Consider the following 14663-nt stretch of genomic DNA (forward strand, 5'->3'; position numbering starts at 1 on the left):
ACGCCACGGGGTGAGATCTTGCATGGAGCCCCAGATCGAGGGAGATTATCAGTGGTCTTGTATGTCTTCCCTTATTTAAAAATTAGGGGTGCACAATATCCATTTTTTGAAACTGATACCGATATCAATAACTTCCTGCTCCTCAAAGCCGATACCCATATCGATAACCGGTAATAAATATATAATTTTTAAAATGTATATTCACCCGAGTTTTTGAACACCTGGAGGTTAAAAAAATAATAATAATGGTGGATTGAACATACATTTGCCTTTGACCTCACCAGAATTTTCATAATGACGTGAACATTATTATAATGATCAAAACAAAGACAAGAACAGTCTTGACTTCAAATAAAGTGCCAGTATTTATTTTTTCAAATAAATATAACTTGAGTCAATCACAATCCATTTGTCAGTATAATTGAAGATGTGTTTCCTGAACAATGAGCACTGAACTAAAACCGAAGAGGTATTGTGCTTTGTCATCAGATAAAAATATTTAGTGCTACAGGAGACTGTTGTGGTCTTGGTCCATGAAACAACTTTCTTAACCTGGGAGACAGGTTAGGACAGCAAGCCTATCAATAACCAAAAGGCCTCTCAATAACTTACTAACTTATAACTAAAACTGTAAAATGCAAACATTATATAGTAAGGTTTATCACTCATTCCTCATAACAAAAATATGGTAGAACAAAATGGATCAATGGCTTGCCTTATAATAATCAATATAAACGGCAGTGAGTGAACCCATATTCAATAAAGTATGAGGTTTCTCTGCATAGTATAAAATCCTACCAAGCATGCTGACAGGACTAACATTACACGACAACTATTATATGCATGCATAGCACACTAGCTTGAGCTACTAGCCTTAAGCATTGGCTGGCTTCGATAACACAACAACTTATGAAGTTCTGTAAATATGACCCTTCTCCACCAAAGTAAACATATATTGTACGTACATATATATGTTATAGTAAACAAATACTTACAGACATATAATTCTGAGGCAGAAACGTAGGTAAAAGAAAGCATTCACGATTGTCAATGCTACCACTAGACACAGCACTGTGTAAAGTGAATGAGTTCGTGGAACAAATTATAGATGCAGCGAATTATTCTGACCAGCAGGTGGCAGCAATGCCCCGCAAATTCTCAACTGATTTCCAGGCCAGCCAGCACAGTACATATTAACAGTCCTATTAATAATGTTATTGGATTAATTGGGATGACATCATAATTCCTATTATCGGACCAATAACTATCGTGCACCAGTACTAATAATTGCTCCCACAGTTGATTTCTTTACACCAAGCGTTTTACCTATTGCAGATTGTTTTCCCAGCCTGGTGCAGGTCTACAATTTTGTCTCTGGTGTCCTTCGACAGCTCTTTGGTCTTGGCCATAGTGGAGTTTGGAGTGTGACTGACTGAGGTTGTGGACATGTCTTTTATACCGCGAATGAGTTAAAACAGGTGCCATTAATAGTGGAGCCTCGTGAGAAGAATTTATATAGTACCTCTTTGACACCCAGAAATCTTGCTTGTTTGTCGGTGAGCAAATACGTATTTTCCACTCTAATTTGGAAATAAATTCTTTAAAAATCAAACAATGTAATTTTTTTCCCCCACATTCTGTCTCTCATGGTTGAGGTTTACCCATGTTGACAATTACAGGCCTCTCATCTTTTCAAGTAGGAGAACTTACACAATTGGTGGTTGACTAAATACTTATTTACCCCACTGTAACTTCATTGGAAAGGCTCAAGACATTCAATTTAGTGAATGACGTCTTTGTCAACCTTTCACACCCAGTCTAGCTTTCCTTGACTTAAAACTGTATCGAAGCGAACGTTCCTCCAGCTTCCTGTGAATGGAACCTGTAATTTCCTCTTTGTCGCGGCGATTAGCGCTAACTCTGGATGAGAAGAGCGGACGGGCCGAGCGTTAGTTTACAGAATCCCGCGCCGATAAACTGAACAGTCCTGACACTTCAACAATGTGGCGCTTTACCGGCTCTGCCCCACCCTGTTTTCTCTGTCTGCCATTTTGTTAATGACAAGATGCACTGAAACAATCGGCCAGACTCTCCTCTCAATCCGCCGCCATAGTTCGGGGAGCTTACGCGGTTCCGGTCCCCAAGGATTTCAGACAGCTAACAAAACAGCGGTTACTTACGCTCCACCGGTTGGCTGCAATGCTTTTGAGCCCCACAGGAAAGAGGCTGCGCGAGTCATTCAGCACTGCCACAGCCGTCTGGTCACCTCCTAACGTATTAGTCAGGGCCACAACTTCTCGGCTTTCCCATATCAGCGTTTTCTCCTCACCTCTAGCCAAACAAGGCGAAATAAAGACATTTCTTTGCTTCTAACAACATTTTTTTAATGACTTTATTGAAGCCAAGATAAGCCAGATGCGACAAAAAAACACAATAGGCGTGAAGAGGAAGCTCAAAATGTATCAGAGAAGTCAGACTGAGAATTCGAGTTACTATTTACAATTTAGGAACTACCGTAAAAATCTCATTCAACGCCATTGACGGCAAAAGACAAACTGAGAATCGTTGTATCGTTTGTGTAAAATGGATTGGACGTTAATCAATTAAATAACTTTATAGGCGTTACAACATCAGGTTCGTCGATGACCATCAATGGCTAATGAGTTAATAACAAAAAGACAATAGTGAAAACACGTCCCCCAATGTCCTTTCCATTTATAAATGACATAAAGTGCCATGTTCCTCATATAAAAATATACTCTTCAAATTGTTATTTCAGTTATATAAAGCCTAAATAAACATGATTCAACACATGATGGGTGATGGACCAAAAATAGCTGCGAGGCTAACCCCCTTTTTGGTCTGTATGGTTAAGGCACATGCCATCCACCCAGGCGGGTTTAAACCGCGCTGGAAGCGTGGAATTTTGGCTCCCGCCATTCATGGGAACGTCCGCCGTAGCCCGACTTGGCCACGCCATGTTCCAGCGGGCCTCGCGTGCTTTTCTAGCCCCTTCGAAAACAAAACAATGAACATAGTCGGGATGGAAAAGGCCGTTCACACTCATGAGGTTGGATGCTAAAAATAGAAGAGACGGCGAGAACCAAAAGAGGTATTGGCCATGCGGCAAAATGGGATTTTGCCATGTGGCATTTTTCTGCCATGTGGCAAAATTGATTTTGACATGTGGCAAAATGCATTTTGCCATGTGGCATTTTTTTTTGCCGTGTGGCAAAATTGATTTTGCCATGTGGCAAAATTTATTTTGACATGTATTTTTTTCCGCCATGTGGCAAAATGGATTTTGCCATGTGGCATTTTTTTGCCATGTGGAAAAATGGATTTTGCCATGTGGCATTTTTTCTTTGCCTTGTGGCATTTTTTTGCCATGTTGCAAAATTGATTGTGCCATGTGGCAATTTTTTTTGCCATGTGGCAAAATTGAATTTGTCTTGTGTTTTTTTTTTTTTTTTTTTGCAATGTGGCAAAATGGATTTTGCCATGTGGCATTTTTTTGCCAAGTGGCAAAATGGATTTTGCCATGTGGCATTTTTATGCCAAGTGGCAAAATGGATTTTGCCATTATGCATTTTTTTTGCCAAGTCGCAAAATTTATTTTGCCATGTGGCATTTTTTCTTTGCCTTGTGGCATTTTTTTGCCATGCAGCAAAATTGATTGTGCCATGTGGCAATTTTTTTTGCCATGTGGCAAAATTGAATTTGTCTTGTGGCATTTTTTTTTTTTTTTTTTTTGCAATGTGGCAAAATGGATTTTGCCATGTGGCATTTTTTTGCCAAGTGGCAAAATGGATTTTGCCAAGTGGCAAAATGGATTTTCCCATGTGGCATTTTTATGCCAAGTGGCAAAATGTATTTTGCCGTGATGCATTTTTTTTGCCGAGTCGCAAAATTTATTTTGCCATGTGGCATTTTTTTTTTTTTTTTGGCCATGTGGCTTTTTTTTTTTTTTTTTTTTTTTTTTTTTTTTTTGCCATGTCGCAAAATTTATGTTGACATGTGGCTTTTTTAATTGCCTTGTGGCAAAATTGTTTTATGCCATGTGGCATTTTTTTGGCCATGTATTTTTTTTTTTTTTTTTTTTTGCCATGTGGCAAATTTTTTTATGACATGTTGCAAAAAATGTTTTGCCACGTGGCATTTTTTCTTTGCCTCGTTTTTTTGGTCATGTGGCGTTTTTTTTGCCATGTGGGAATTTTTTTTTTGACGTGGCATTTTTTGTTTTGCCTGTGGCATTTTTTTGGGCCATTTGGCAAAATTTATTTTGGCCATGTGGCAAAATTTATTTTGGCCATGTGGCAAAATTTATTTTGGCCATGTGGCATTTTTTTTGCAATGTGGCAAAATGGATTTTGCCATGTGGCATTGTTTTTTTGGTATGTGCCATTTTGGGGGGTTTATGGCATTTTTTTCAGGCCATGCACGTCCATGCCATTGACGGCTATGCCGTCCAAATTTTCCATTCATATTAAATGGCACAAAAAAATGTGTTGCTGTGATTTTTGACCATCCACTTACCTTTACAGCGCATTGACATTCAACTGGCACCCAAGTCAGGCTATGCCATTGACGGCAATGCACGTCCAAATTTTCCATTCATATTAAATGGCAGAAAAACATGTGTGGCTGTGATTTTTGACCATACACTTGACATTACAACGCATTGACATTCAACTGGCAACCAAGTCAGGCTATGCCATCAGGCTATGCACGTCCAAATTTTCGATCCAAATGGAAAATCCCATCCCATTTTTCACATCCAAATGGGCCTGCAAAAATGCCATATACCCCCCAAAAATGCCACATAACAAAAAAATGCCACAAGCCAAAATCCATTTTGCCACATACCCAAAAATGCCACATGACAAAATCCATTTTGCCACATGGCAAATACCACTTTTCATTCTCGGCCCTGCTGAAAAATAGAGCCTGGCTTAAAATGTGACAGGTTGCTAATCAGGTCTGCAAAGGACAGATTTTTTTGCGTATTTCATTAACTTTGAAGACGCTGCAGAAGTCCAGTTTGCAACAGTAGATCACAGAGAAGCAACACAAGAAAAAAAATGGTGAGTTTTTGTTTCCACCCAAAACTACACAATAAAGTCTAACATAAATTATTTACTTTTCAGTGTTCAAACAGAATACAGTGTGAGTTCGGCCAGTCATAATTCTGGCCTTTAATCATTGGTTATCGCCCAATTTCGACTGCAGTACTTCCAGTTAAACACATTCCCAATGTTCTTCCATAGACTTCATCATCAGTTGACAAGACGACAACTACAGACATTGCGCCACACCTTCCCGTAGTGGACCGATCCAGGCAGAACGTAGAGTTGGCTTTCACTGTGATAAACACGGTCCATTCTAACGCTGGATTTAGGTGGAAACAGCACGAAGGTTTTACTACATACACGCAGGCAGGAGTGTCTCAAGAGTGATTTTGTCGAGGATTCAAGGTAATTATATTAAATAGCAGCATGCATGCACTTCGAAACGTTGTGAAACGAATCAATGGATAAAATTTGTGTAACTTTGGCTTGAAATATTTACGTAAACTGAACGATAACTGCCCGTTTTTTGCTTTTAACCAAGAATCTAGACTGTTTTAAGTTCATATCTAAAAAAATTCCACAATTTAAGCATTTATTTACCAGAATTTTCAATTTAAAAAGCTCTGTTTTGAACGGCCGCCTAGTTGAATTAGACAGTAGCGTAACTTTAGCTTGAAATATTTACGTAAAATGAACGATAACCACCAATGTTTTGCTTTGAACCAAGAATCTAGACTGTTTTAAGTTCATATCTATAGAAATTCCCGGATTTACGCATTTATTTATACAAATTTTCAACTTAGTAAGCTCTTTGTTTTGTGGCGGCCGCCATGTTGGATTTTGAATCTCTGCACTCCAGCAAAACTTTTGCTTGAAATATTTATGTTAAATGAACGATAACTGCCCGTTTTAATTGCTTTTAACCAAGAATCGAGATTGTTTTACATTCATATCTATAGAAATTCCCAAATTTACACATTCATCTACAAGAGTTTTCAATTTAAAAATCCCTGTTTCTTGATGGCCGCCACGTTGGATTACACAATAGCGTAACTGTAGCTTGAAATATTGACATAAAATGAACAACAACTGCCCGTTTTTTGCTTTTAACCAAGATGTTAGACTGTTTTTCGTTCGTATCCATAGAAATTACGCGATTTACGCATTTATTTGCAAGAATTTTCAACCTAAAAAGCTCTTTGTTTTGTGACGGCCGCCATGTTGGATTACACAATCGCGTAAATTTTGCTTGAAATATTGACGTACAATGAACGATAACTGCCTGTTTTTTGTGTTTAACCAAGAATCTAGACTGTTTTACGTTCATATCTATAGAAACCCCCCGATTTACGCACTTATTTTCAACAGTTTTCAGCTCAAAATTTTTTTGTGATGAATGGAAGAAATTTGCATTACTCTAGCTTTAAATATTTACGTAAATTGAACGATAACTGCCTGTTTTTTTTTTTTTTTTTTTTTGCTTTTAACCAAGGATCTAGACTGTTTTACGTTCATATCTATAGAAATTCCCGGGTTTGCGCATTTATTTACAAGAGTTTTCAATTTAAAAACTTTGTTGTGTGATGGCTGCCATGTTGGATTTTGTATCGCTCTTTAAGTTGCTATTTCCGGAAAAAGCTTAACTATTGATCCTGAAAATAGACATGATTATCTCTGCATTTGGTGATTTTTGTGCATCTAGCGTAAAATCTGAGAATTTTATAGCCATTTTAAGTTTTGTCATATAAAAAAAATTCAAAATTTTATTGGGCACAACTTTTTGATGCCGCTGATCATGGAGACTCATATATGCCTAAGGGAGGTGCTTGTTTTGGTTTTAGCTCGCTAGCAGCTTTGGTTTTGAACATATTTGAATTTAAATTTTTTTTAAATAAGCTCCCTCCAGATCGGCCCCGTGTCCTGTCAACTAATAATGAAGTCTATGGCCCGATTTCGACTGCAGCTCTTCCAGTTAAAAACGTTCCCAATGTTCCTCTTACTGTTCCATCATAGTGGCGTGTTTTCTGGACTATAAGTCGCACAGTTTTTCATCGCTAAGGTAAATGTTCTCCATTTTATTGTATATGTATTTGAACATCCTGTGATTTTGCAAGTTCTCCCACTGAGAAATGATGGGCGTGTTTGAAATTTTCATGGGAGGTGCTTGTCCACTGTGAGAGACGATCTAAAAAAAAAATCAGAAGTGACAGTGTATAATTTTTTAACAATTTATTTGCATTATACTGCTGCAAAAAAGTGTTTGAAAACCTGTCTATTAGCTAGGATTATAAGCCTGAAAAATCTATGAGTCGCCTTTAAAAAGTCCACCGAAGAAGCGGAGGTGGACTTTTTGAGTCCGACTTTTTGACCTGTTTGAGGCGGTTAGCTGCATGTAAAAACCTGTCCACCCCATACAATCAGGAAGACTCGTATTCCTAACATGTTCAAGACCAAAGAGCTGTCCAAAGACACCAGAGACCGAATTGTAGACCTCTACAAGGCTGGAAAGAGCTACGGGACAATTGCCAAGCAGCTTGGTGATATAACATCCGCCTTTGGAGCAATTATTAGAAAATGGAAGAAGCTAAACATGACTGTGTATCTTCCTCGGACTGGGGCTCCATGCAAGATCTACTTCGTAGGGTATCAGTGATCACAAGATTGGTCAGGAATCAGCCAACAACTCCTGAAGGAGACTGGAGAAGTCAAAATGTTTGCAGTATTCTAACACACTTAATATTATCAATCAGGGAATAGTATCGATTCTCGTATTTACTGTTTGACTGTTTGTATTACTCTAACACACCCAATATAAAATAAATAGCACTTATACCATCGTTTAAGGAAAACAAGCAGAATATAGGGCATAACAGATACATGACGCTTTCTTATCACGCAACTGACTGAGCAAGATTGACGCTGACAAGCTCATGTCTGCACCACCAACTCTCACAATCAGTTCTCCCAGACAGTCCAGAACAAATGGCGGGACGACCTGTCCCAACACAAGGAACACTGGAGAACACCCGATATCCAACTGATAACAAGATTCGACGAGCCCCTTTGACGATAATGTGGCAAAATCAACAACCCTTGTTGCCCTGACATCAGTCCCAAGTCCTCCTGTTCAATCCACAAACAGACAATAATCATAAACAACGCCCAAACACACCCTTCTCCCTTCCCACGGCCCGCCCTGCGAGAGCCTTCAAAAGACAATGTTTAACTCAGCATTGTCATTTTTCTCTCTGGAACCTTTTGTTGACTTCTGATATGGTGACCCTGGATACCCGCTTGTGTCCCTCTGTGCTGTATGATTGCTGTTGACTAAGAATAAATTGTCAACATGTGTTTCGAGGCCTTTTTCCAGCTTTCAAAATGGAGTCAGTACAAAAGGGTTAAGACTAAGGGGAATGCGCGGAGTTTGGCCTTTTGGCGGGGTTGTCGGGTCTCGCCGGCCTGGGTCGTTGGATCTGTGCCAGCGCGGGTCCGGCGGTTCGGCTGGCGTGATTCCAGCAGTCTGGCTAAAAGGTCAGATTCCTTCAACAGTATTAGAAGATTGAAGTAATATTAGGATCCACCTTATTAGGGAAGCCTAACGCATGTGTCATGCAGCTGACTGAGCAAGATTGACACTGACAACCAGGTGATGGGCAAGACATCTACAAGCCTACGTCTGCAACACTAAATCCCGCAATCAACTCTTCAGGATAGTCCAGAACAAATGGGGGGACGTCCCATCTCAACACACGGAACACAGATATCCAACTGATAACATGACTGACAAGACTCCAAGAGCCACTTTGACGCTAAGGGGGCAAAATCCACAACCCTCATTGCCCTGACAACAGTAACTCCCGAATCGTCCTGTCCAATCCACAAACAGACAATAATCCGAATCAATGGCCAAACACACCTTTCTTCCTGCCTGCAAGAGCCTTCAAAAGACTGAATGTTTAACCAATCATTGTCATTTTTCTCTCAGGAACCTTTTGTTGACTTGTGATATGGTGACCTTGGATCCTCGCCTTGGTCACTCTGTGCTGTACGATTGCTTGTCAACTTGTGTTTCGAAGCCTTTTTCCAGCTTTCAAAATTGAGTCAGTACAAAGGGTTAAGACTAAGGTGAAAGAACGGGGTTTGGCCTTTTGGCCGGCTCGGCTGCCGTGATTCCAGCAATCTGGCTAAAACACACAGCTAAGCAAGACTGTCAATCTCCCTCGGACTGGGCCTCCATGCAAGATCTACCTCGTAGGGTCTCAATGATCCTAAGATTGGTGAGGAATCAGCCAAGAACTACACAGGAGGAGCTGGTCAATGACCTGAAAGGAGCTGGGACCACCATTTCCAAGGTTACTGGTGGTAATACCCTTAGACGTCATGGTTTAAAATCATGCATGGCATGCAAGGTTCCCCTGCCTAAACCAACCAATCATTTGGATGATCCAGAGGAGTCATGGTGGAAAGTCATGTGGTCATTTTTTTGGTCTTAATTCCACTCGTAGTGTTTGGAGGAAGAAGAATAATGAGTACCATCCCAAGAACACCATCCCTACTGTGAAGCCTGGTGCATTAGGGGTGTTTTCTGCACATGGGACTGCACTGTATTAAGGGAAGGATGACCACGAAAATTCCAAACCTGCCCACAAATCACAAGTAAGTGAGAGAACTTGCAAAATCACTTATTTTCCTCACTGTATTTGTCCAAAAATGCGACTTTTAGTCCGAAGAATGCGTTAATTCTTTTCCGTACGGATGCTTTCAATGTTTTTTTTTTTAAGAGCATATCCTTTCTCTCGTAGGATTTCACACCAGCATGTAAGGGAAGTTAACATCTCCTGTCCTAAAGGATGTCAAAATGTGCAAAATGTTTGAATAAATACTTGGAATCAATCCCTTGAACTTTGACCCCCCCTTACTTACAAGTAAAAACCTCAGATTTTTCACTGCAAGTGTTACAGTTGACGACGCAGCACCAGTGGAACTTGCAGTTGCACTGCCAGACCCTCGTGTAGTGGTGCGTGTTGTACCCCCTCCCGCAACACATCACGTTGCACCCGTCCGTGTGCGCCGACGTCCCGTTGCAGAGTCTACCCCGCGTCCCCGTGCTCCCCGTAGCCCTATCCTCCTCGCAGTAGTTAGGCGAGCGCTCCAGGTACACCAGATCGGTGTCGGTGGGTTTCTGGAAGCTCCGCCCTTCCTTGAGACGTAAAAAGGAAGGCTGGCGGAGTCGGGAGGCGTGGACTGGCTCGACTTGAACCGCCGCGCCGTAGCGTTCTTTCAGCAGGTAACCGATCTCTCGGAACTTCGGGAGGGTGATCCAGCAGGTCTTGGTGGTGCAGGAACCGGAAACGCCGTGGCACTTGCACTCCAGTTTCATCCTCTCTTCGAGAATCTGTTCAGAAAGCGCGGAATTACTTCTGTGGTTTGATTTCAGTTGACTTGAGAAGGGGTGTTTCCTAAAGTCATACCCTTACCTTTCCTGATCCCCCGTTTTCACGTCCTTACCTTGCGCCCTGCCTCGTTGTTGTGCAGGTTCATCAGACGCCTGGCGTTCTTCTTAATCTCGCGCGCATCCACGAAGCGGCGCGAGAACTCCACGCCGTACTTGACGTCGGCTGAGCAGCCGCCCCACTTCCAGCCTTCCTCGCGGTCGTGGTAACCGTGCTTCTCGCGGTCGCATCCGCACTGGCTCAGGTTGCCCTGGCTGCATGCCGTGGTCACCGCGTGGGCCACACCGGCAGCTGTGATGGCGTACGTGAAGGCCGCCTCGCGGCTACCTGAGGTCAGGGAAAGAATCTGAATGAATTCAGCGTTGGTTTAACATAGACTTCATGACCTATGACGTGACACTTCGTCATTCTTTGCACCTACTACGAAAGCTGTACCGCATACAAACAGGAAGGATTGTCTCAGGAGTGATTTGTTCCAGGATTCAAGGTAAATATTATATTTTTCATACCATGCATGCATTTTGAAACATTGTGGAAAAAAATCATTGGGAGAATGGTAACCGCTACGGCATTAGCGTCATTCTTCGGCATATTTACGTAAAATAGATGCTTAATTGCCCGTTTTTTTTGCTCTTATAACAAATAAGCGAGACAGTTTTACGTCCATATCAACAAAGAATTCAGTGATTGAAGCATTTATTCGCAGGAATTTTCTTCGTTTACACATGGAGGCGGATAATTTTCGTAACTGACTAGCCTAATAGTTGGCAATATTTACGCGAAATAAATGCTACCTGCACGTTTTTTTTGCTTTCAACCTAGAAGCGAGACTGTTATACGTTCATATCTATAACAAATTCAGGGATTTAAGCATTTATTCAAAATTTTCGCCTGAAAAGCTGTTTATGTCAGGCGGCCGCTAGCCTCATTCGCTAACAAAATAGCATTGAACTTGGACATATTTGTGTAAAATAAACGCTAACTGCACTTTTTTGTTGTTGTTGTGCTTTTGACCAAGAATAGAGACTGTTTTACGTCCATATCTATAAAGACTTCAGGGATTTCAGCATTTATTCACAGGAATTTTCATCGGAAAAGCTGTTTACGTCAGGCGGCCGCTAGCCTCATTCGCTAACAAAGTAGCATTGTACTTCGAGATATATACATAAACGCTTAACTGCACGGTTTCTTTGCTTTTAACCAATAATCGACACTGTTATACGTCCATATCTATAAAGAATTCAGGGATTTAAGCATTTATTCACAGGAATTTTCACCGGAAAAGCTCTGTTTATGTCAGGCGGCCGCGAGCCTCATTCGCTAACAAAGTAGCATTGTACTTCGAGATATATACGTAAATGCTTAACTGCACAGTTTCTTTGCTTTTAACCAAGATTCGAAACTGGTTTACGTCCATATTTATGAAGAATTCAGGGATTTAAGCATTTATTCACAAGAAATATCGCCAGAAAGCGCTGTTTACGTCAGGCGGTCGCTAGCCTCATTCGCTAACAAAGTAGCATTGTACTTTGACATATATACGTAAAACAAACGCTAACTGCACGGTTTCTTTGCTTTAACCAAGAAGCGAGATTGTTTTACGTCCATATCTATGAAGAATTTAGGGATTTAAGCATTTATTCAGATGAATTTTCGGCTGAAAAGCTGTTTACGTCAGGTGGCCGCAAGCCTCATTCGCTAAAAGAGTAGCACTGTACTTTGACATTTATACGTAAAATGGATGTGTAACTGCACGGTTTCTTTGCTTTTAACCAAGAATCGAGACTGTTTTACGTCCATAATGATAAAGAATTCAGGGATTCAAGCATTTATTCACAAGAATTTTCACCTGAAAAGCTCTGTTTATGTCAGGCAGCCGCTAGCCTCATTCGCTAACAAGATAGCATTAGTCAACCACCAATTGTGCAAGTTCTCCTACTTGAAAAGATTAGAGAGGCCTGTAATTGTCAACATGGGTAAACCTCAACCATGAGAGACAGAATGTGGGGAAAAAAACAGAAAATCACATTGTTTGATTTTTAAAAGATTTATTAGCAAATTAGAGTAGAAAATAAGTATTTGGTCACCTATAAACAAGCAAGATTTCTGGCTGTCAAAGAGGTTTAACTTCTTCTAACAAGGCTCCACTTCTTACCTGTATTAATGGCACCTGTTTTAACTCATTATCGGTATAAAATACACCTGTCCACAACCTCAGTCAGTCACACTCCAAACTCCACTATGGCCAAGACCAAAGAGCTGTCGAAGGACACCAGAGACAAAATTGTAGACCTGCACCAGGCTGGGAAGCTGCAATAGGTAAAACACTTGGTGTAAAGAAATCAACTGTGGGAGCAATTATTAGAAAATGGAAGACATACAAGACCACTGATAATCTCCCTCGATCTGGGGCTCCACGCAAGATCTCACCCCGTTTCGTCAAAATGATAACAAGATCGGCTGGCAAAAATCCCAGAACCACACGGGGGGACCTAGTGAATGACCTACAGAGAGCTGGGACCACAGTAACCAAGGCTACTATCAGTAACACAATGCGCCGCCAGGGACTGAAATCCTGCACTGCCAGACGTGTCCCCCTGCTGAAGCCAGTACACGTCCAGGCCCGTCTGCGGTTTGCTAGAGAGCATTTGGATGATCCAGAAGAGGACTGGGAGAATGTGTTATGGTCAGATGAAACCAAAATAGAACTTTTTAGTAGAAAAACAGGTTCTTTTGTTTGGAGGAGAAAGAATACTGAATTGCATCTGAAGAACACCATACCCACTGTGAAGCATGGGGGTGGAAACATCATGCTTTGGGGCTGTTTTTCTGCAAAGGGACCAGGACGACTGATGTGTGTAAAAGAAAGAATGAATGGGGCCATGTATCGAGAGATTTTGAGTGAAAATCTCCTTCCATCAGCAAGGGCATTGAAGAGGAGACGTGGCTGGGTCTTTCAGCATGACAATGATCTCAAACACAGCCAGGGCAACAAAGGAGTGGGTTCGTAAGAAGCATTTCAAGGTCCTGGAGTGGCCTAACCAGTGTCCAGATCTCAACCCCATAGAAAATCTGTGGAGGGAGTTGAAAGTCCGTGTTGCCCAACGACAGGCCCAAAACATCACTGCTCTAGAGGAGATCAGCATGGAGGAATGGGCCAAAATTCCAGCTACGGTGTTTGAAAAGCTTGTGAAGAGTTACAGAAAATGTTTGGCCTCCGTTATTGCCAACAAAGGGTACATAACAAAGTATTGAGATGAACTTTTGGTATTGACCAAATACTTATTTTCCACCATGATTTGCAAATAAATTCTTTAAAAATCAAACAATGTGATTTTCAGGTTTTTTTTTTTTTTTTTTTTCACATTCTGTCTCTCATGGTTGAGGTTTACCCATGTTGACAATTACAGGCCTCTCTAATATTTTCAAGTGGGAGAACTTGCACTATTAGTGGTTGACTAAATACTTATTTGCCCCACTGTATCTGAAGAATTCGGGGATTTAAGCATTTACTCACAAGAATTTTCCCCTGAAACGCTCTGTTTACATCAGGCGGCCGCTAGCCTCATTCACTAACAAAGTAGCATTGTACTTTGACATATACTGTATATGTAAAACAAACGCTAACTGCACGGTTTCTTTGCTTTTAATCGAGAAATGAGATTGTTTTACGTCCATATCTATAAAGAATTCAGGGATTTAAGCATTTATTCACAAGAATTTTCCCCTGAAAAGCTGTTTACATCAGGCGGCCGCTAGCCTCATTCGCTAACAAAGTAGCATTGTACTTTGACATATATATGTAAAACAAACGCTAACTGCACGGATTCTTTGCTTTTAACCAAGAATCGAGACAGTTTTACGTCCATATCTATGAAGAATTCGAGGATTTAAGCATTTATTCACAAGAATTTTCGCCTGAAAAGCTGTTTAAACCAGGTGGCCACTAGCCTCATTCGCCAATAGAGTAGCATTCTACTTCGACATATATACGTAAAATAAACGCTAACTGCACGGATTCTTTGCTTTTAACCAAGAATCGAGACAGTTTTACGTCCATATCTATGAAGAATTCGAGGATTTAAGCATTTATTCACAACAATTTTTCGCAGAAAGCTCTGTTTACGTCAGGCCGACGTTA

At 40.9% G+C, this 14663-nt stretch overlaps 1 protein-coding gene across 3 annotated transcripts in view; it reads right to left on the reverse strand.

Moving 5' to 3' along the window:
- Positions 1-3991: 3991 nt before the first annotated feature.
- wnt7ba (wingless-type MMTV integration site family, member 7Ba) overlaps positions 3992-14663 on the reverse strand; it is a 56875-nt gene continuing 46203 nt past the window's right edge. For all 3 annotated transcript variants that reach the window (XM_057855491.1, XM_057855490.1, XM_057855492.1), the window contains 2 exons: positions 10578-10849; positions 3992-10464 (listed from right to left, as the gene is read on the reverse strand). In XM_057855491.1, coding sequence (XP_057711474.1) covers positions 9985-10464; positions 10578-10849 — 752 coding nt within the window. In that variant the 3' untranslated portion in view covers positions 3992-9984. The remainder of the gene's footprint in view (positions 10465-10577; positions 10850-14663) is intronic.

The sequence above is a fragment of the Corythoichthys intestinalis genome, chromosome 13 (assembly GCF_030265065.1).
Source record: "Corythoichthys intestinalis isolate RoL2023-P3 chromosome 13, ASM3026506v1, whole genome shotgun sequence".
Lineage (NCBI taxonomy): Eukaryota > Metazoa > Chordata > Actinopteri > Syngnathiformes > Syngnathidae > Corythoichthys > Corythoichthys intestinalis.